The 19,726-nt window shown below is 40.7% G+C and overlaps 4 protein-coding genes across 4 annotated transcripts; 3 read left to right on the top strand and 1 right to left on the bottom strand.

Annotated features, from left to right (window-relative positions):
• Positions 1 to 1,406: 1,406 nt before the first annotated feature.
• On the bottom strand, positions 1,407 to 1,988 carry MELLADRAFT_66934 (uncharacterized protein; the record flags this gene model as incomplete). Its single annotated transcript, XM_007415041.1, has 1 exon — positions 1,407 to 1,988. One exon carries the CDS (start codon positions 1,986 to 1,988, stop codon positions 1,407 to 1,409), a length of 582 nt encoding a protein of 193 aa, XP_007415103.1.
• A 10,743-nt stretch (positions 1,989 to 12,731) lies between these two features.
• MELLADRAFT_91996 (uncharacterized protein) lies at positions 12,732 to 12,896 on the top strand (the record flags this gene model as incomplete). Its single annotated transcript, XM_007415153.1, has 1 exon — positions 12,732 to 12,896. One exon carries the CDS (start codon positions 12,732 to 12,734, stop codon positions 12,894 to 12,896), a length of 165 nt encoding a protein of 54 aa, XP_007415215.1.
• Positions 12,897 to 16,066: 3,170 nt separating this feature from the next.
• On the top strand, positions 16,067 to 17,302 carry MELLADRAFT_110844 (uncharacterized protein; the record flags this gene model as incomplete). Its single annotated transcript, XM_007415154.1, has 7 exons — positions 16,067 to 16,248; positions 16,348 to 16,478; positions 16,560 to 16,629; positions 16,710 to 16,791; positions 16,907 to 16,985; positions 17,114 to 17,138; positions 17,239 to 17,302. 7 exons carry the CDS (start codon positions 16,067 to 16,069, stop codon positions 17,300 to 17,302), a joined length of 633 nt encoding a protein of 210 aa, XP_007415216.1.
• A 1,086-nt stretch (positions 17,303 to 18,388) lies between these two features.
• MELLADRAFT_66932 (uncharacterized protein) lies at positions 18,389 to 19,596 on the top strand (the record flags this gene model as incomplete). The annotated part of the gene is made up of 7 exons (XM_007415155.1): positions 18,389 to 18,540; positions 18,649 to 18,779; positions 18,854 to 18,923; positions 19,080 to 19,086; positions 19,206 to 19,284; positions 19,414 to 19,438; positions 19,533 to 19,596. 7 exons carry the CDS (start codon positions 18,389 to 18,391, stop codon positions 19,594 to 19,596), a joined length of 528 nt encoding a protein of 175 aa, XP_007415217.1.
• Between the last annotated feature and the right edge of the window lie 130 nt (positions 19,597 to 19,726).

Here is a 19,726-nt window from a genome sequence, read left to right as displayed (position 1 = left end):
AACTTCCCCAATTTGGCAGAGGAAAATGATTAATAGTACAGTTTTTCATAAAAGAATCTAATACTGCACACCTGGGCCATTTCACACACACTACATATGTGCAGCAAGCTAAGTCAATAGTTGTCTATCATGTACATACAGGTCTGCTCAGTTTTTTGCCCATCAGAATAAATAAATCACATGTTATACCACATGTAACTTTTTCGACTTTGAAATTTTTTTCCCAAAAATTCACTACATATAATTCTGTAGCTGCTCAGGCAATATTGTTGAAGCTATGTCTTAGTAACAGAAAGTGTGTTACATGCAGTTGAGTTGATGAGATCACACCAAAACATTGAGTCAGTGTATGTAGTCAATCTTTTGGAAGCTTTTTTCAATCTGAAAGAAGTTACAGCATGTATTACATATGAATAACTTGTCCTGATGAGCAGATAACTGAGCAGAACTGTATGTACATGATAACCACATATTCACTGAGCCTGCTACACATATGTAGTGTGGGTGTTATGGCTCAGGTGTGGAGTGATAGACCATTTTATGACTTGCACTTAGTCAGTCTATGCAGATGGTAAATCCAACATGCGAGAAATCAATTATGTATGATAATGTGGTTGTATAATTTTGGAAGCCAATTGATCATCCAAAATGTATTGGCACTTTGTCAGACACTATCATCTACACATTTGGCCAATCTGAGCCAGTGATGCGGCGCCCGCCGCCCAGTCGTGCTAGTCTCTACTAAATAAAATCAGGTCAAAAAAAAAAAAAATTGAAATGATTGGGTTTATTTGGGTTTTAACTTGGAAATTCTGTTGTCTTGCGACATCGTCGCGGAGACTCGAGTGATGGGGCTTCCCTAGGCTCACGGCTCTCCCCCCCGCGAGTTTTTGGGGAGAGAAGCCCATCTCTATGTATTTCCTTGTTCTTGCCTATTGAGACCAGTAGTTGAGGGAGAATCACCCGTCCTCCTCCTCTTCTACCCTCAATAGGCCACCCCCACACCACCTGTAGTAGTCTGCATTAGTACTCTTGTAGTATTCTTTCTTTCTATTCATGAGTGGTTACAAAGATACTTGGAGATGAGTTTCTCTCATTTACAACTATCTTCTTTGCGTAACCACCGGTACCTACGTACCGAGAAGATGGGACTTAAACCCATCTTCCTGACCCAATGAGAGCCCCGCCCAGTCCTAGATAATTGGACTTTCAGAATCCCCGCCACCGTTATTACCTTCGTCTATTTTCAAAAATTGGGATCAGGATGGTGAAGGTAACATAAGACGGATGGAATGACTCACCTTCAACAATTCCACCACTGTTGTTATTACCTTGTTCTTCTTTGATAGGTCATTGTTGAAACAACTGGCTGAGTATATGAAACAAAAAAGAAGAAAATGAAGCAATCAGATAATGTGAAACGTACCAAAATTGTGGTCAGAGTGATTGAACAAATTCAAGTCATCTTGTCTGAATAGTTCAGTCTTGCTGGAAGGTAAAGAACTATCTATGCGAGTCGGAAGAATTGATTTGGTGGATTTTGGTTTTGGAGTTGGAAGAGCCAGAAGGTATGCTTTTGACTTCGAAGCTTGAGCTGGAAGAGCAGGAGTTTTTGCTTTCGACTTTGAAGCTTGAGCTGGAAGAGCAGGAGTTTTTGATTTTGACTTCGAAGCTTGAGCTGGAAGAGCCGGAAGGTATGCTTTTGACTTCGAAGCTTGAGCTGGAAGAGCAGGAGTTTTTGCTTTCGACTTTGAAGCTTGAGCTGGAAGAGCAGGAGTTTTTGATTTTGACTTCGAAGCTTGAGCTGGAAGAGCCGGAAGGTATGCTTTTGACTTCGAAGCTTGAGCTGGAAGAGCAGGAGTTTTCAATTTTGGAGCTGGGGCAGAACGTTCGCGTAAACTGCGTCGCTGGGCAGCTGCACCTTTGATTGAGATTTGTGATTGAGTTGAAGGCCTTGAATAAGGCTGAAAACGTGCTTGTTGTGACATTGTTGGGTTGGGCGTAAAGGGTTGGAAGATCGATGAAGAGTGAAGAAGACGGTTGAGATGTGGAGTTCCAAGTGGTAAATGTTTCAGTCTTCAATCGGACCTGTGAAAGTTTTGTGACAGGTTGTCTGAGGCCTGTGACAGATTATCAACTTTGAACTCAGATTTCTTGGTCTTGAGAGTCGATACTCAGAATGATTCAAAGCAGCAAAGGCAAAGGAAGTTGATGCAAAGCTTCATTTGTAAGTATTGGAAAGCTTCGCATTTTGCAAAATGCAAAGCTTCATTTGTAAGTATTGGAAAGCTCCGCATTTCGCGAAATGCAAAGCTTCATTTAGGAATGGGAAGCTCCGCATCTCCGATTGAGTAATTTTAACCTCTCAATCATCTTGTATATAATCTCTAACTTAAACATCAAAGTATGAATTCAAATTTAAATGTACAATGTTTCACAGAGGCAGAAATGAAATTTAAACAGAGAATTGATCATTGGAGAAAGAAACGTGTGGATGAATAATAAATTGCTATTATTCGTTGATACATTGATTTATTCAGAGTCCGATGACCCCTCATCCAGCAATCGATCTTGTGTTGAAAGAGTTTGATCTGCTGCACGGCCTTTGCCTTTTCTCTTTTTGCTTGATGGACGTTCTTTTTGTTGTGCCAAGAATCGCTTCTTAAGGTTCTGAGACTGTTTATCCTTCTTGGCTTGTTTTTCTTTCAAAGACGCTTCCCAGTGCTGAATTCCTTCCGCAACTGCTAGTTTCCAATCAGCCGGACGGACTGGCAGGAAAGTGAGATGAGCCCATTCACGATGCAACTCTGCCAAATAAAATGAAGCAGAGTTGAGTACAAAGAACCTTGTGTCTTTATGAACCACCATAGGTTCTCGGCTGTTTGAGATATGTCTCTCAATCAATACTTGATGTGTTTTTTCGACTGTACATCCACTTTTGTGGCAGTTGTGTTGGATGTTAAGGACACCCTCAATGTCCTTTGAGAAAACAATGTCAGTAAAAAAACCACGCTGCCTAATGCGATGGAAAAAGAAGGTGACTCACTGCAGGGCTGACCCACACACACTGAGTGGTTTCTTCGATTTCGCGCATGCCATAGAACACACTCGCGTTGGCTAATTTACACTTGGATAATTCAAATCTGCACTGTTGAGGACCTGAACCACTCAAACCCCACACTTTTCTGATCCTGCCTATGAATTTTTCGGTGCGAAGAGTTACCTGGAAAAAATAACAATCAATCAGTAATTGATGATACAAAGTTCAGTACAGTACAACATACCGATAAAAAGTTGCCATCCTTCACAGTTTGTTCATCTTGGAAAGTGAAACTTTCTAGTGACTTCCACGACTTGGAAGTGTAAGCGTCCCTAATTGATTTTGGAATGTGGCTTTCGGGTCTGGGTGGCTGTGTATTACAGATTTCTAACATAGAAACAAAAAATGTCAGAGGGTTTTGAGAAATGATAAACCAATTTGACTCACTTCCTCTCCGTGCCTCGCCTGGTTTATTCCATTGGGAATTGTAGCCCAATGCCTTCTGGAACAAGCGATTGTTTTTGAATATATCGGATACATTTGAGCTTGCTCGTATGTATGTCTTCTGCTTGGCATCATAGTTGAGCGAAGAAGCTGAAATAGATCTTATAAGCCGGTGGTTATTCATTGAATTCGCAATATCTTTACCGGGGCTCAAGTGATTTGAATGAATCAAAGAGTTTCGCGTGTTGCCATTGTAACTTTCAAAGCTTTTGGTGGCAAAGAGACATGCCGGTCCAAATCTTTCAATTGCGTTGCAGAGGTGGGTGAGCATATGAAATTTTGGTTTATTGAACCATTGGGCTGAAAGTCGTACAATTGCTCAAAGGAATCTTTGCACGTGAAGGCTAACTTGAATTATGTACTGGTCCATGTCAGTGATTTCGGTCTGAAATAGGTAAGGAGAAAGGTAAGACAGAGCCTTCCAAGCGGCCCGTTCCTGATCCGGTATGGCACATTCAAAGAAAATGAATGGTGCTGATTGAAGAACCGTACGAAAATCCTTTCCAGTTAAGCTGAGAAAGTGATTGATCATTGTTTTAGGTTGAATCTCTGGAATCTTCAAGCCTGTCATCTTGAATGATCTCCACCGACCCCATATTCCTTCTTTTTCAATTGCCGACGAGCTTTGCATTCGGTGTCTGAGGAGATATTTTGCTATTCCCAATAGCATAACATGAAGAACTTCGACAGGAGTGTCTTGATGGCCGTCGAAACCTGCTCCATACCAACACAACAAAGTCAGTGCCATTTTTAAAAAAGTGAAGTTGAGTAGAAAATCAAAGATGATCGCCTTCACTCACCTTTTAACCGCAGAAAAGGATTGTAAAGGCGTTGTCCAAACTGATCATTGATCTCACGGCACAGCTGGGCAACATCGTCTTTTGAAAGTAACGGATTTCGATGGAAATCTTGGACCTTCTTGACAAATGGCGTGCTGAGAGTGTCTTTCACACCTACTTCGGCCGATCGAGTGTCAAATGACCCAATTGTTCCTGGGAGTTGCGCCAATTCCCAGAGCTCTTTGGTAAGACGTTTGGTTTCTGACCAGATTCGCGGAGGTAGAGACATCTGAAAAAGATGGAATGATCAAGTTATATCTTCCAAATATCTCTTCTCAACGTCTACAAATTAAGATTCTTACTTTGTTTTCATTTTCATCAACTCCAATAAAATTGTTAATATATTGTTTTGATCTTTTTTCCAACATGCTATCGACTTTCAGATGACAAATCCGACATGGAGTGAGTGACACTGTGGGGTTCATTGTATTGCTGACCTCGGCGTGCATTGGAGAGTCACCTAGATGGCATAGCACTGAGGTCATGACTAGAACTTCTGAGTTTGTCCGATGATTGTAGGCCATGAAGCCATCTGTACTCAATTCACTGACAATATCAAACATAAAGCACAGTCAGATTTTTGTTCAAGGAAGCGGAAATTAAAAAATCACTTGAGTTGATCGACCAAAGGCTCAGCAAGCTCCAAAGCACCTGCTCTGTTCGAAGTCGTTAAGAAGTGACAGTTGTATTCTTGATTTGCAAACTTTGGAGGTAATCCAGCTAGAGTGAAATAAAAAGCGATGTGCTTGTTCCAACGCTTTGAGATATTCCCAGAGAGGTCGTCGCAATACAGAACCAGCGGTACATTTCGAATGAGCCTACCTTTAGCCTTTGTACGCCATGGATTTGTAAGAGGACTCTTGTTGAACCGTCCGCTGCCAAGATGCTCTGGAAAAAATCAGATGCTGCTCAGCTGGAATAAAAGTATAATGAACATGTGCTTGATTGAACACTTACCATACATGATATTCCCACAGTGATCCTTAAGCAAGACGTCCGCACGTATCTTGATCGTTTGGAAAGGTCTACCAAACTCCTTGACATTGATAGAAGTCAAACTCAAGGAGTTGAAGGAAGAAGCAGACTCGTACTCCACGCGAATTCTGGGTTGATTTGGAACCCGTTGATAAGTGTGACTTGCAGGGGTACACTTTGCGAAGATCTCTGTGCCAGCTTGATAAAAAAACAGTGGTACAACAATCTTTTGGGATTGTAGCTGGACCGGTTCAAACAGGTAAAAGTGAATGTTGTTTGATTCAACCATCTGAACCCGTAAGTCGCCATCCGTCTCTCGCCACCTCTTAGACTGTGCCAAACAATTGACTTTACTTCGTTTGTCCGGTAGCTCAGGCATAAACTGGAGATTTTCCGAAACATAAGGGTTGGCGAGTTCCTATTCGAATAAGGAAGGTGAGATGTGTTGATAATGTGATGTATGCTATGATCTTTGAAATCAAAACTTGCTTACTTGACTCAAGATCTGTTTGACTTTCAGGCCAAAGCAAGGCTTGTCCAGAGGGCTCACAGCCTCACAGACATCGTAGCTGTAGCGTTGCTTGAGTTTCCGACGCAAGTTCTGAAGAGCCTTGTATCCCGGAAGCTTCACACCTAAGAGTCCAACAAAGGATCGAACTCGTTCGTATTGAAGTTGAGACATGGTTGTTCGTGTAGAGCCAAGAATCAGCAAGCCAACAAGTTGCTGATCGAGCACAAATAAGATGGATTATGTTAATGAAACCAAAAAAGGAACAAAGAAAAAGGAACAACAAAGCAAACCTCCAAGCTTGAAAAGGGAGCCCAGGACTCGCTGTCCTCCTGTGTGAACCTTTCTCCATCGCCATCTGACATATCTGAGGGCAATTCCTCGTCGTTTGTTTCAGAATCATCCTCAATGGGTGGATCGTCGCTGCTGTTTGATAGGTCTGATGGTAAATTGAAGATCTCAGAGTGATCTTTATTCCACAGATCGACAAGGATCTTTTGGCGCTCTTCAAAATCATCTAAGTCTGATTCTTCGTTGGGACTGGCTATGATGGGAGCAGGTGTCACAGGTTCTGGTGTCACATTGTGTTGAGGAGGTGGTGAAAGAGTTTTATGTCGTTTACGAGCACGAGGTTTCCGATGTTTGCGAGCACGGTCGGCTGTCCATCTTCCAAAGTTGTTGATGTGATTTTGAAGTTCACAATGCCTTCGAATGGACGCCATTTGCATTGTCCTGCTTGTAGGACAAGCAAGACAAGAATAAAGAATCGAATCAAGTGGACCGGTGAGCACCTCGACAAAGCCTGGACGCGAGAGGAAGAGGACCTGAATAAGCTTGGAGGTGTCTTTGAACAAGCTTTGAAAATGTGCTAACATTCTGGTACGTCGGCGGGAAGGACCATTTTTGACTGAGATCGTTTTGGCAAGAAGGGGATTGACAAAAAGCGATGAAATGGACAATCGAAGAACTTGTAAAATTGAAAGATGGTTGATTGTCCTTTGATCAGAGGGTAAGATGCACACTTCCTCTGATCAGGGGTAAAACCGGCAAGCAACCAGGTACAATCCATCAGGACATGAACCAGGGATGAACTGGTGAGACTCATCACAGCTGTTGGATGGGTTGGTATGGTCGCAGTTTATTAACCGTGATGAAGTGGTTGATCATCTGTATTTCATCAACACATCACAAACTGCAATTGACCTGTGACAAACCGGGATCCGGGGCCAACCTTTTTCAGGTATTTCTCCTGCTACACTCGTGATTTTTATAACCCTCTCAGACCCGTTTTTGAACGAAAAGGGGGTTCGTGGTGTAAGAGTTTTCTACTCAGTACCAAGCTGTCAGAACCTGTTCTTGGATACCATCAAACAGGGCAACCTTGTTCTCCCTTGCTGACATTCAACAGTGTGGAAAGAGTTTTCCTTTGAGATTTTCCAACATGCTGTTGAATACTATACTTGGATTGGGATTCTCAGCCCCCCATTGTTTAGGAGAACCAAGAGACCCAAACATGAAAAATCTTAAACACTCTTTCAACATGTAAACTTTTGTGTAGCACGTCAATGTTCACACACAAAGATTTTTGTAAAAAATTCAAAAGTATTCTTGTAGAGTAACTTTTTAGACTATGAGGACAAAAAGGGCATATATGACCCTTTGTATCCTTTGTTTGAGTCTTCACATCCATGCATCTCTCTTTTTTTCCTTGAAAAAAATGACACAAATCCATTTAACGTTAAACTCAAAGTGTTCTGTCTCAGAAAGACTCATCACAGCCCCCAAATACTGGTCACTGGCAGCTCATGGTGTGCCCCATGTCTTCAAAATGTTTTCTTTCTCCACTTTTCACCACTGATTTCCAACTCTGGAATTACACAGATGAATGTTTCTTACAAATGATTTCTTTCTTCAACCTACACCACAAAGGCTCTTTTGAGCAGAAGGACGTCAGGATCATCCAAGATTGTATGCTTGGGTCCGCACCCCCGTTTGGGCTGTCCCCTGGATGTCAGTGCACGCGGATGTCCGCGGCACAGACGGCACACACTCACGATGCCTGGCTGGGCCTACAGTTAAATAGGAACACCGTTGGAAGCCTGTGGGATGTTGCAAATTTTGATTCTGACTCAGGCCCCTTGGATCAGTTTTGTCAGGATATCCCTTCCCCTGAAAAAAACTGGGTTGTCCCCAGGACATCAGTGTGTCCTTTATGGCTCCATATACCTCAGCATTTCACTTCAAGTTTCAGCCTTAATGTCATCATGAACAAGTACCTGACAAATGCTTGCATGGTTGGCAATAACCAAAGTCAAAAATGTGCATTGTTACTCAGAGCTAGGTATAATCCCATCAAGGGTAACTCCGCGGGAGCTCAGAACGTATATTTCTACTAGACTACCTTTAGTAGGCACATTCTGGGGTCCCACCGGCAACCACTTGCGCTGACCAAATTTCTATTCAAAAGCGGCTTGTGGTGTACTACAAGTGCTTGCTGAGTAAATGTGCTGTATCTTTTCTGGAAGCACTTGTACATGATCGGGTTTCAACAAGTCACGACCAGAGGTGTTGTACAAGTGCATCTGCAAAAGATACACCACATCTACTCTGCCGGCCCCAACTAATAGGGGGTTTCAATTTGAAATATTTTTTGCGTAATTTTTGAAAATTTGGGCAAGTTTATCATAAAAAAAGTCTACATAAAATCAATTTATTATTAGTTTGGGACACCTAAAAAGGTGTCCCACTGTCAAAGAATTACTCATGTTTTACAACAATGGGCAAGTTGTTGTAGCGCAAGAATACATAAAATTTTTGAACTTGAAACCAAACTTAGCCAAGTCCCTCACCAACCGCCCAAGGCTTGAGCAAAGACTTGAAACTCAGCCTGAGCCCCGGAATCAACACCCCAAGGGTTTCCCGAGCCCCAAACCCTTGGGGTGCGGGTTTGGTCAGGCTTTTTGGGGCCCCTTAGGGTTTGGGGGCGGGGGGAAATAGTGCTAAAACCCCCGTTCTTATCCGTGGGGACCAGCGGCTCCCCGCGGGTTTTGGCATTTGGGATAGGGGTTGGGGGGCCTCTGAGAGCAGGGTTTTGAACGGTTCGGGGTAGGGTTCAGGCGCGGGGGGGCTTATTGAGTATTGGTTTGGGGGGCAGGCAGGCCATTACCCGCGCTTTTTGGGTTGGGGCTCAGGCTGACTTGAAACAACGCTATGTACACCACAAGGACACACGGATGTCTCAGGGACGACCGGTTTTTGTCGCAGGGGGACGGACATCCTGACAAGACTGATCCAAGGAGCCCAGACCCAAACTGGATTTCGTGACGCCCCACAGGCTTCCAAAAGTGGTTGTATTTATTCTACATAGGGTATTGGCAGGGCGCCTGTACGGGCTGTGCTGAGAGCTCTGGTTCTAACTGAACTGTTGAGGGACTCTGCTTTTGTCATGAGGATGTCTTCCTTGATGACCACCGGCTGTCCTTGGAGTTTGTTTTTTAAGTAATTTAGCAACATCCATGGCAAACCCTTCCAACACTCAGAGGATGTTTTTGACATGGTTGATACATTTCAATAAAGTGCAGTGATACAAAGATATAAGACTCGGTCATATTGGATTCATCTGTAAAGAAATGACAAGATCAAAGACTACAAAAAAACTCATGCAAGGGAATTTGTTCAAATGAGCAAAACTACACAATTTTTCAGACTAACTCACACTGGGAAAATGTAGTATTTTTCCCAAGTGAAAAATGATTGACCTGAAGGACAAACAAAATTGAAAAAGGTGGAATTCTGCATTCATTCTGCATATGCATTATAACTGCATTTTTCTGCATTGATGCTGCATTTTTTTCATCAATGGTGCATTAATGGTGCATTTTTATGCATTAACATAGCATTTTTAATCATTTTTGACATTAATTCTAATGATTTTGCATAGCCAAAAAATACTACATCGGTGCAGTGTCAGCAAATGGGCAAGGTTCTTGCTTGGTGATGATCAGACTAAAATTTTCATGAAATATTGGTCCATTGGTCTGCTCTTTAGCACTGCCAGCCGTACCAATCTGTTTCACCCCTTGAATCTTCTTTATTCATTTCATTTGATCCAACACCAAACTCCTAATGTTTTTGAAAGCCAGTCTACAAATCAAAAAGAGAGGTCAGCTGCAAATCATACTCACAACGACATACTTTGTAGAATCCGTTACTAACCTTGTGTATATGAGGTATGAGACTTGTAGATATCCAAAACTCAAATGATTGTATGTATTGCCAATGCGAGAGATGAAACACAGTCAATGTGATTGTAGGATGAAGAGACCAAAACAATTGTTCTTCCTACATAGCTCAGTTAATGGGAAAGGTTCTCGCTTGGTCATGATCAGACTCAACTTCTCATGGAATTCTTGCCGGTCTCTGGATCTTCTTTCACGAGCTTGAGGATAACTGAGAAAAGAAAGGTCACATCCAATAAAGATAAAGATACAGACTGTGCTTGCAATTGACACGACTCACATCAAGGTAGTTACAGTCACCGCTATGTACTGTTGACTCGGTCAAGATGAAGACAATTGATGTGGATATCAAGAATCTGGAGACGAAGCCCTCTGAAGAACATAGTCTAATGATGGTCTAGTCTGAGGAAGAGATTGATTCAAGAAGATGGATGATGGGATTGGGGTGTTGAGAATGGCAGTTTAGGGAAGGGGTGTTAGTGTTGAAACAAGGAGGGTGAAAAGTTGAGTTTGATTCAAAAGTAGTGATGATGAGGATTGATGATAGGTGAAAGGCAGGTCTGAACCTTGTGATGAAGATTTCAAAGTGGATTTGTTTTGTGAAGTTGTTTCCCATTTGGCCCTCCAATTTCTCCCTTTGCTTTTGAATTTCACTTTTTTCTAGAAGGTTCCTTTAGGTTCCTTTCATGAGTGGTCAGCACACGGACATTACGGACATCCTGGCCAAGTTGAAGGTTGCAGACAACCTGATGCACACCTGAAGGAACCTACCAGATGACATGATCTCAGGTCCTGTGAAGACATCCAGGCTTCAGTCCAAAGACAGCCTCAATAGGGGAGTCCAGGTCAGGCTGCGAGCTGGGGAGATTCTCAAGCATCCAAGATCTGAAAGCCATCATGACATCCTGGGAGTGTGCCAAAGACGTCGGCACTCAAGGACGCCCAAAAGACACCCTGATTGGGGACGCAGAGTTGAGCATCGGGTCTCGGACGGCTTGGACATCATTCTGCGCAAAAGTGTCTTTGTGGTGTACAGTCGGGTTTGGATAGTTTACATAACGACCCGATTTAACCACTGAGCACAAGATGCAATTCAAAGATATATAAAAACTGGCTGATCACAAAGACTTATAAAATTGTATATTATGAAAGCTGACATGCTTCTCTAACTAACAATAAATTCTGAGTTCAATGACTCAACAAAGAAGGCCCTAAAACACTATATTCACCATTTTGTATGCCCTCCCTTTGCTTCAATCACAGCTTGCATCCGGGCTGGCATGGATTCCACGAGAGATTCCAGCTTGCTATCTGGAATCAAGTTCCATTCAAGATTTAATACAGTCTTCATTTCAGACACCATCCGAGGCTGATGTTTTGTTGAGACGGCCATTTTCATGTCTCGCCAGATATTTTCAATTGGGTTGAGATCAGGGCTGTTGGCTGGCCATTCTAACTTCGAGATGGGATGCATATCTCTCCAAGACTGAGCAACTTTACATCGGTGAACAGGTGCCCCATCCTCCATCAAGATTAAACCCGAGGGAGTGGTGGGAGAGTTGAGAAAGGGACCTAAACTACCCTCATATACTTGTTTAACAAAGTCATATCCTGTTTGCTTTCCGGGTTCCATGAAGATCATATCAAGCCGAGAATTTGCAGTGAAGGCACCCCAGATCATTGTTGAACTGCATCCGCTTTTGAAAGTTGGGGTTAAACAATTGTCATTGTATTTTTCATTAGCCTTACGCCACACCTGAACCTGACGAGAATTCTTCCCAATTTCAAAACTAGATTCATCCGTCCATATCACTTTCTTCCAATCATCTACAGTCCAGTTCTTGTGTTTTTTTGCAAATTCGAGTCGCTTAGTAATATGAGAAGGTGTCAGGTAAGGTTTTGCTACAGCTACACATGAATGAAAACCAAGTTTGTGGAGCTCTGAGAGCACCGTAGTGCAACCGACTTGAGTAGGCAAATTCAAAGCGATGTTGGCCAGTGGAGCTCTTCTGTCCTTCTTCGCTTGCCTCACAAGGCTCCTTCAATCTCGATCTGTGAGTTTTTTGGGTCTTCCGGAGGCTTTTGATGATGATAAAGTATTTGTTCTCTTGAACTTTGAAATTACTGTATAAACGGTTGGTCTAGGATGGTGAAGCTTTTTGGATATCTTGGTACCTGAAAGACCAGCCTCGTGCATTCCAATGATACGAGCACGCTCAACAGGTTCTAAGCACCTTGTTTTCATTTTTTGAGAAACGATGATCGAAAGTTGTTCCAGGAATTTCGATGGTAAAGGTGATATACCTTCACACATAGACACAACTAGCGGGGCTTGTTATGTAAACTATCCGAACCCGACTGTACATGTCGAGTCTTGAGAAATATGTATGATCAAAAGCTTAACCCCGGGCCCTGAGTTAAATTAAACCTTATTGATAAATGAATCAATCAAGGTGATCACTTCTCATTCAACCTGAGATCCGGTCGCTATCCGGTGACTTCTGGCTTGCCCGACCCCGGACCGCCGGGTAAAAATGTTTATCCGGCCCTCAGGGAAAAATCCAATCGGATTTTCTTCAAGAATCCTTGTGTCCGACATCCGAACCGGCGGATGCCGGACATCCGGCATGTTTTTGAAAATCTGGCGCTTTGGCTTGAAAGTTCTAGAATTTTTCCTTTTTTTTTTCGTTATTTTTAATTTCTTTGTTGAGATTCACATTCATAGTTCCAGATATCAATTCAAACCCTTATTTCCCTACATCACCGCTCCAATACCATCTTTTTATATATAATATATCATTACGATCCACCACATATATTAAACTTAGTCTTACACAGCATGTCTCAAGCCACGAGGTCAAGTAGCGTTTCTGGAGCAACTGACTCCGATCCAGCTTATCAAGTGAATGAATCAGATCTCACTGATTCTTCAAAGACGACCATTCGCCAACCTAGCCACGTGTGCACTTACTTCAAGAAGGTGCCAAACAAACCGATAAACAAGTGTCATTATATAATGACAAACGGACAACCATGTGGGAAAGAACTATCTCGCAATAAGAAATCCAGTACGAAGTCGATGAGCAACCACCTCGAGACTCAGCATGGCGTTCGAGAAGGCAGTTTTTCAAACCAGTCTAACATCCTTCAAGCTTTCAAGAAGATTAAAACAACTCACCCAGTAAGTGTTACCTTTTACTTGTGCCCTACAATCCAAGACTTGAGATTGCTCATGAAGACCTTTTACATGATATTAATTTTTTAGAACGGACTCAATACTCACAATCTTAAGAGTGCTTTGACTCACTTCATCGCCGAATGCGACCTTCCCTTCTCGATCATGGAAAGGCAATCTTTCCGAGACCTCCTCAAGTTATTAAATCCCAAAGTCGAGGGAATGCTCGTGAAACGGGATGCTATTGCTCAACATATGCGTCAAACTTATTATCATTACGAAGATTATGTCAAGAAGCATTACTTAGGTCCTTGTAAAGCGATTGCAATTACTCAAGACGCATGGACGTCTCCAAACAACGCCGCGTTTATGTCACTTACCGGTCACTTTACTACAAAAGAATGGGAGCTTGTGGATGTCACACTTGGAATCGCGGAAATCCAAGGTGAGTGTTCTTACTTTAAAAGTTCAAAAAGTAATATATTGATCCTTGACATCGATGAATATCATCTAGGTGCTCACGATGCAAACAACATTGGATCGATTATACTTAAGTATTTAACGTTCGATCTCAACAAGAAGTTGTGTGCGATGACGGCAGATAACGTCAGTACAAATGCGGCCATAGGTCGAGTCATCTCAATGTCAGAAGACATGGCCTTTGATCACACCACTCAAGTACATGGGTGTGTGGCCCATGTAATCAATCTCGCGGCTAAAGAAGGCCTCAAAGTTTTTGGCGAAGTCCTCGAAGACGACAATGCTCTACTCACTTCAAACATACATAATCTGATTGACCCCCCGGACGTGAATCAAGTGAATCTTAAAACCATCTATCACCGATGCCATGGTCTAGTTAAATGCACTTGGTCCAGCCCTCAGCGTGGCCAATCTTTTGCCGCCATCGTCCAAGCGAGGCAACAACTCGCTAACTCTTTGAACCCAGCTCATACTCAAACTCAGGTTACTTCCAATTCAAATGACGATCAACCTTCAACTTCCGATGCTGTCAATTATTTAATGGTTGATCAAACCATCAATGAAGATATGCCACCACCCAAGTCTCATAGCACTGCAACTTGACTTGTAGCTGATGTCCCAACACGTTGGAACTCCTCATATCATATGTTTCGCCGACTGCTTCTTCTACAGAAGGCATGTGATGATTTCTGCAGTGCTCAAGACTTCAAGAAATACGCACTCTTGCCTCTTGAGTGGGACTATGTGAAGCAAATGTGCGAATTTCTGGAGCCACTCAGCGAAGCAACTGACATTCTTTGCAAATCGAAGTATCCAACAATGCACCAAGTTGTGCCAATCTATGTAGTAGTCATACAAGGTTTGAAATCGGTAAGATACAAATTCTATTTCTTAAAATCAATACTATGATTGATCTTTACTAACGTGAATTTGATAATAGGTGGTTCAGCAATACGATCATGATCAGCTTATTCCTGCATCAAAGGTTATGATTAAGAAACTTGAAGATTACTTCAAGAAAGTTCTTGCAAAACCAGCACCGATCTGTGCCACTATTCTGGATCCGCGCCACAAGCTGTCATATTTTGAAGTAAGTTTGTATATTTCAATTCCTAATCTACAAACCTGTACTGATCATCCTTTGCTCTTCTTTCAAACAATAGCAAAATGCAATGATCTTCGCCGACTACGACATCTACCCTTCAAGCATTAGATTGATGTTTGAACAGGAGGCCAGGAAATTCGAAATTGATTCCCGAACCCCCGCTCCAACTATCACCAGAAAAGAAAAGTCAAACACGTCAACTTCTCAATACTTTGAGGACGCCATCTTCGGCAACCGAGACCTTCTTGCGGAACAATCAGTTGAAAGCGAGCTCCACCAATACCTTGGCGAAAAGCTCGAAAGGTGCAACAAGGTGGTGTTAGATTTTTGGAAAGAGCGTGTCAGCATATATCCTGCTTTGGCCAACATGGCTATGAGCTTTTTGGCAATCCCGGCGACTAGCTGTCCTTCGGAGGGGGTGTTTACTAAGGCTAAAAGGATTTTGGCACCCCAGCGAGTTAGTCTTGCACCTCGACATGTTGAGGGGGCCTTATGTGTCAAAGATTGGTACAGAGTCTTCGGTCCTTTGTATATGGAAGATCGTGTTGGGAGCCCTGCTACTGTCATAATTGACTAGCTATATTTCTCATTTTTTTTTATCTTTTCTTTATTTTTTTATGTATTCTCTGAAGTCTTTGAAATGCAAACATGAGCCTGTTGTCTGTCGGATATCCGACAATACCATTACTTTCGCCTAACTACATCCGACCCCCGAGCCGGCCGGATTCCCCGAGCATCGGGGGTCTCCATGGGTCAGAACGACCCCCGGACCCGTCGGATCCCCCGTCGGATCCCGGGGTCGGATCTGAGGTTGACTTCTCATTACATCATATCATATCGGAGTCACGAATTCATGAAAATGGATTTCATCGAGGAATGCCGAATCCGACTTGGTGATCGGTTCAGTAACTTTGCGTATCAAGGAGAAGTGGTATGATCGGTCTGGACTCTGTTCAAACATTCGAAACTTTTCGCTGTAACTTGTCTTGAGAGTGAAGTGTGATCGAGATAAGTTGAACTACGGCAAATGCAAAGGAAAACCATGAAGATCGCCCAACGATCAAAATGAAATAAAAGAAACCCCGATCTGAGAAACCCAATCCAATCCAATCAAACTGAAATCAAAACTAAAAATTAAGAGTTTTGTCCCCAAAAAAACAAAGCCCGCATACAAACAACGACATTCACGAGGATTAAAAAAAATGGTCAAGAAGAATACATCGGATAGCAGAATGAGCGAAGTAAAAGTAGCAGATCCAGATCAGTTAGTCGACTCAAATCAAATAGAAAAAGTTAGTACGATTGGAGTGTTTGATTCAGAAGGATCTGAAAGACCATTTGGAGGATTAATTAGACATGGAACTAAACTCGTAATCTTCATAAGGTAAGATAGAAAACCTTGAATTATTTTATAAACCAAAAAGTATAATAATTGATTGATTGACCGATTCCTTTGTGCTTATTTTGTTTTTTGAATATACAGACATTTCAATTGTGGGTTTTGTCAAGATTATCTTATCGCAATTAAAGATAGGATCAGTAAAGAAAAATTGGGAGATCGAGACATCATCGTCATAGGATGTGGCCATTGGTCGGTTATAAAACCTTACAAAGGTAAGTTTTATCGAACAGATCCTCTTGAGAAACAATCAAAAAGACTTCACAGAAAAATTAATTTGTATTGTTCTTTTTTAGAATTGTTGGATTATCCATTTGAAATATATTCAGATAATACTCGTCAATTATTTGATGAATTAGGTATGATGTAAGTGAATTTCTTGATCTTCAACTCTCATATGCTCCATAACAAAAGCGGGCTCTAAATCCATCATTTTCAAAAAACAGTTGTAGTTTATCTGCAGGTGATGAAAAACTTCATGGCCATTATACTCATGGAGTACTTCCAACTGTGCTAAACAGTATAGCAGTAAGCTTTTCATAATTCTCAACTTTCTAAACGATCCTTTTGTTTTTCTTTTCTTCACGAAACCTTTGATTTAACTTTTCTTCTTTTTTTGGGTTTATTGATGGGTTTTGTTTAGAATGGTTGGAAAATGGGGATTAAAACTTTTGTCCAAAGTGGTAAGATTTCTCAATTAGGTGGTGAATTTATTTTCACAGGTAAGAATTTTCAATCCTAATAACCCTCTCTAAGACTAAATATAATGGAAAAAACCCAAAAATGGAGAAATCAAAACTGATTTTTAATCTTCTTTTATTTTTTTCCTTCTTTCATTTTTTTGATTAAGATAATGAATGTAAATTTGCACACAGGTAAGTTGCCCTTTTTTCTACCTTTCTTTCATTTCCAGCTCATTATATTTTTGTTGTTCTAATTGATTTTCTTTTTGGTTTTGAACATTTGGAAAAACAGGATGCAAAATACAAGAGATCATGTAGAACCAGAAGATTTAGAGAAATTAATCTTCCAATTTTGATCCTGGTTTTTTCTTTTTCTGTTTTGTTGCTGCAAGAAAATGCAATTGATTTTTTTTTGATCTAAGTCTTTGTACATATTCTGTTTCTTTTTTTTTGGTTGTCATCATAAATCATGTGTGAATCACATTCAAGGCAAAAAAACCTAACTCAAGTGATCTGTATTTCTTGGTTTGTTTTTCCTGGAATAAAATTGAAAATTGACCAGGGGTTACAAAGGTCAATTGGGAAGTTGATGATAACCTTGTGTAGATATTCTTACAATACAATTGGATGACAGATGTGAAGTGAGACACGGATGAGGGATAGGAAGTTCTATTTCCTCAACTGCTCCTCTATACATACACAAACATATGCTGTACAAAACAGAAAGCGAACAAAAAATCAAAGTTGGAAATTGAATCAGAAATTGAAAACCAAGGGAACCGAACACTCATCTTACTCATTCATAGAAGGTTGTAATCCATTGTCTTCATTTTCATGAGTATGCTGTATCTGAAACCAGTGTATCTCGGCTTGATCTTCAGGTGGAATTGGGGGTAGTGGATTCTCAAAAGGTTCCAATGTGTCATATTTCTCTTCTTGAGTAAAGTCTATTTGAATTGAATGTTTTTCAGCTTGATTTCTGGGTAATATCGGAGGCGGTGGTATATGCCTTCAACGTCTTTGGGCTTGGGAAGCACGATTAGCCATTTTTGCAATAAATGCGTTAAGCTTGGTCCCTCTTGGGGGCAAAGTCACAAGTGGCCCCAAAAAAGCTGGGGGGGGTCACCGTGCGTAAGTTTATCCGCTCATGTCATCTGCGCAAAATGAACCAACGCGGCACAATATCACGTCACTCTGATTACGCACTCACAGCGGAACTTGTCCCAAGCGTTCATTTTGGCGCTACATGTAATTCCCTACGGTTCGCGCAAAAAAAGTCGTGAACAGGTTTCCAGAACTATCCGGAAAACTATCAAGAAAAGAAATTCAATCAAATCGAACTTGAATCAAAACTAAATCAATCGTTCTAAAGCCCGCATACAGAGGAAGAGATTCACGAATATTAAAAAAAGATAGTCAAGAAGAATACATCGAATACCAAGATGAGCGAAATTAAGGTAGCAGATTCAGATCAATTAATTGGTTCAAATCAAATAGAAAAAGTTAGTACGATTGGAGTACTCGATTCGGAAGGATCTGAAAGACCATTTGGAGAATTAATCAGACATGGAACTAAGATTGTGATATTCATAAGGTAAAACTAAACAATCTTAAATTATTTTATAAACCAAAAGATCTGATAACTTTCTATATTGATTGATTGACTGATTATTTGTTCTTGTTTTGTTTTTTGAATACATAGACACTTTAATTGCGGTTTTTGTCAAGATTATCTTATTGCAACTAAAGATAGAATGAGTAAAGAAAAATTAGGAGATCGAGAAATAATTGTCATAGGATGTGGACATTGGTCAGTCATAAAACCATACAAAGGTAAGTTTTATCAAACAGATCATGTTAAGAAACGATCAAAAAAATGTTCAAAGAAAAATTGTTTTTTTTTTCAGAATTGTTGGATTATCCATTTGAAATTTATTCAGATGATACTCGTCAATTGTTTGATCAATTAGGTATGATGTAAGTGAACTTCTTGATCTTCAACTCTCATACGCTCCATGAAGAAAAATTGATTCTAAATCCATCATTGTTGAAAAACAGTTGTAATGTATCTCCAGGTTTTGAACAACTTCATGATCATTATACTCAAGGATTACTTACAACTCTCCTAAATAGTATATCAGTAAGCTTTTTATAACTCTCAACTTTATAAACCAACCTTTTGCTTTTCCTTTCTTCACGAAAACTTCGATTTAACTGTTTTTGTTTTCTTTTTCGGGTTTATTTATGGGTTTTGTTTAGAATGGTTGGAAAATGGGGATTAAATCCTTTTTACAAGGTGGCAAGATTTCCCAAATAGGTGGTGAATTTATTTTCAAAGGTCAGTGTTTTAAATCCTAATAATCCTCTTTACTACTGAATATAATGGAGGAAACCCCAAAAATGTAGAAATCAAACCTGATTTTTAATCTTTTTTTTGGTTTTTTCCCTTTAAATTATTTTGGTTAAGATAATGAATGTAAATTTGCACACAGGTAAGTTGCCCTTCTTTTCTACCTTTCTTTCATTTCCAGTTCATCATATTTTTGGTCTAATTGATATTTTTTGTTTGAAAATTTGAAAAAATAGGATGCAAAATACAAGAGATCATGTAGGACCAGAAGATTTAGAAAAATTAATGTTACAATATTAATCCTTGTTTTTCTCTTTTTTGTTTTGTTTTGTTGATGTAAGAAAAAATGCAATTGATTCTTCTCTCTTTCATTCAAACTTTGTACACATTCTGTTCCTTTCTTTGTGAATCTTAACTAAGGCACGACTTA

The sequence above is a fragment of the Melampsora larici-populina genome (assembly GCF_000204055.1).
Source record: "Melampsora larici-populina 98AG31 unplaced genomic scaffold MELLAscaffold_48, whole genome shotgun sequence".
In the NCBI taxonomy this organism is placed as follows: domain Eukaryota; kingdom Fungi; phylum Basidiomycota; class Pucciniomycetes; order Pucciniales; family Melampsoraceae; genus Melampsora; species Melampsora laricis-populina.
Note: the sequence above shows the minus strand (reverse complement) of the source record. Positions and strands in the feature narration are given on the sequence as shown.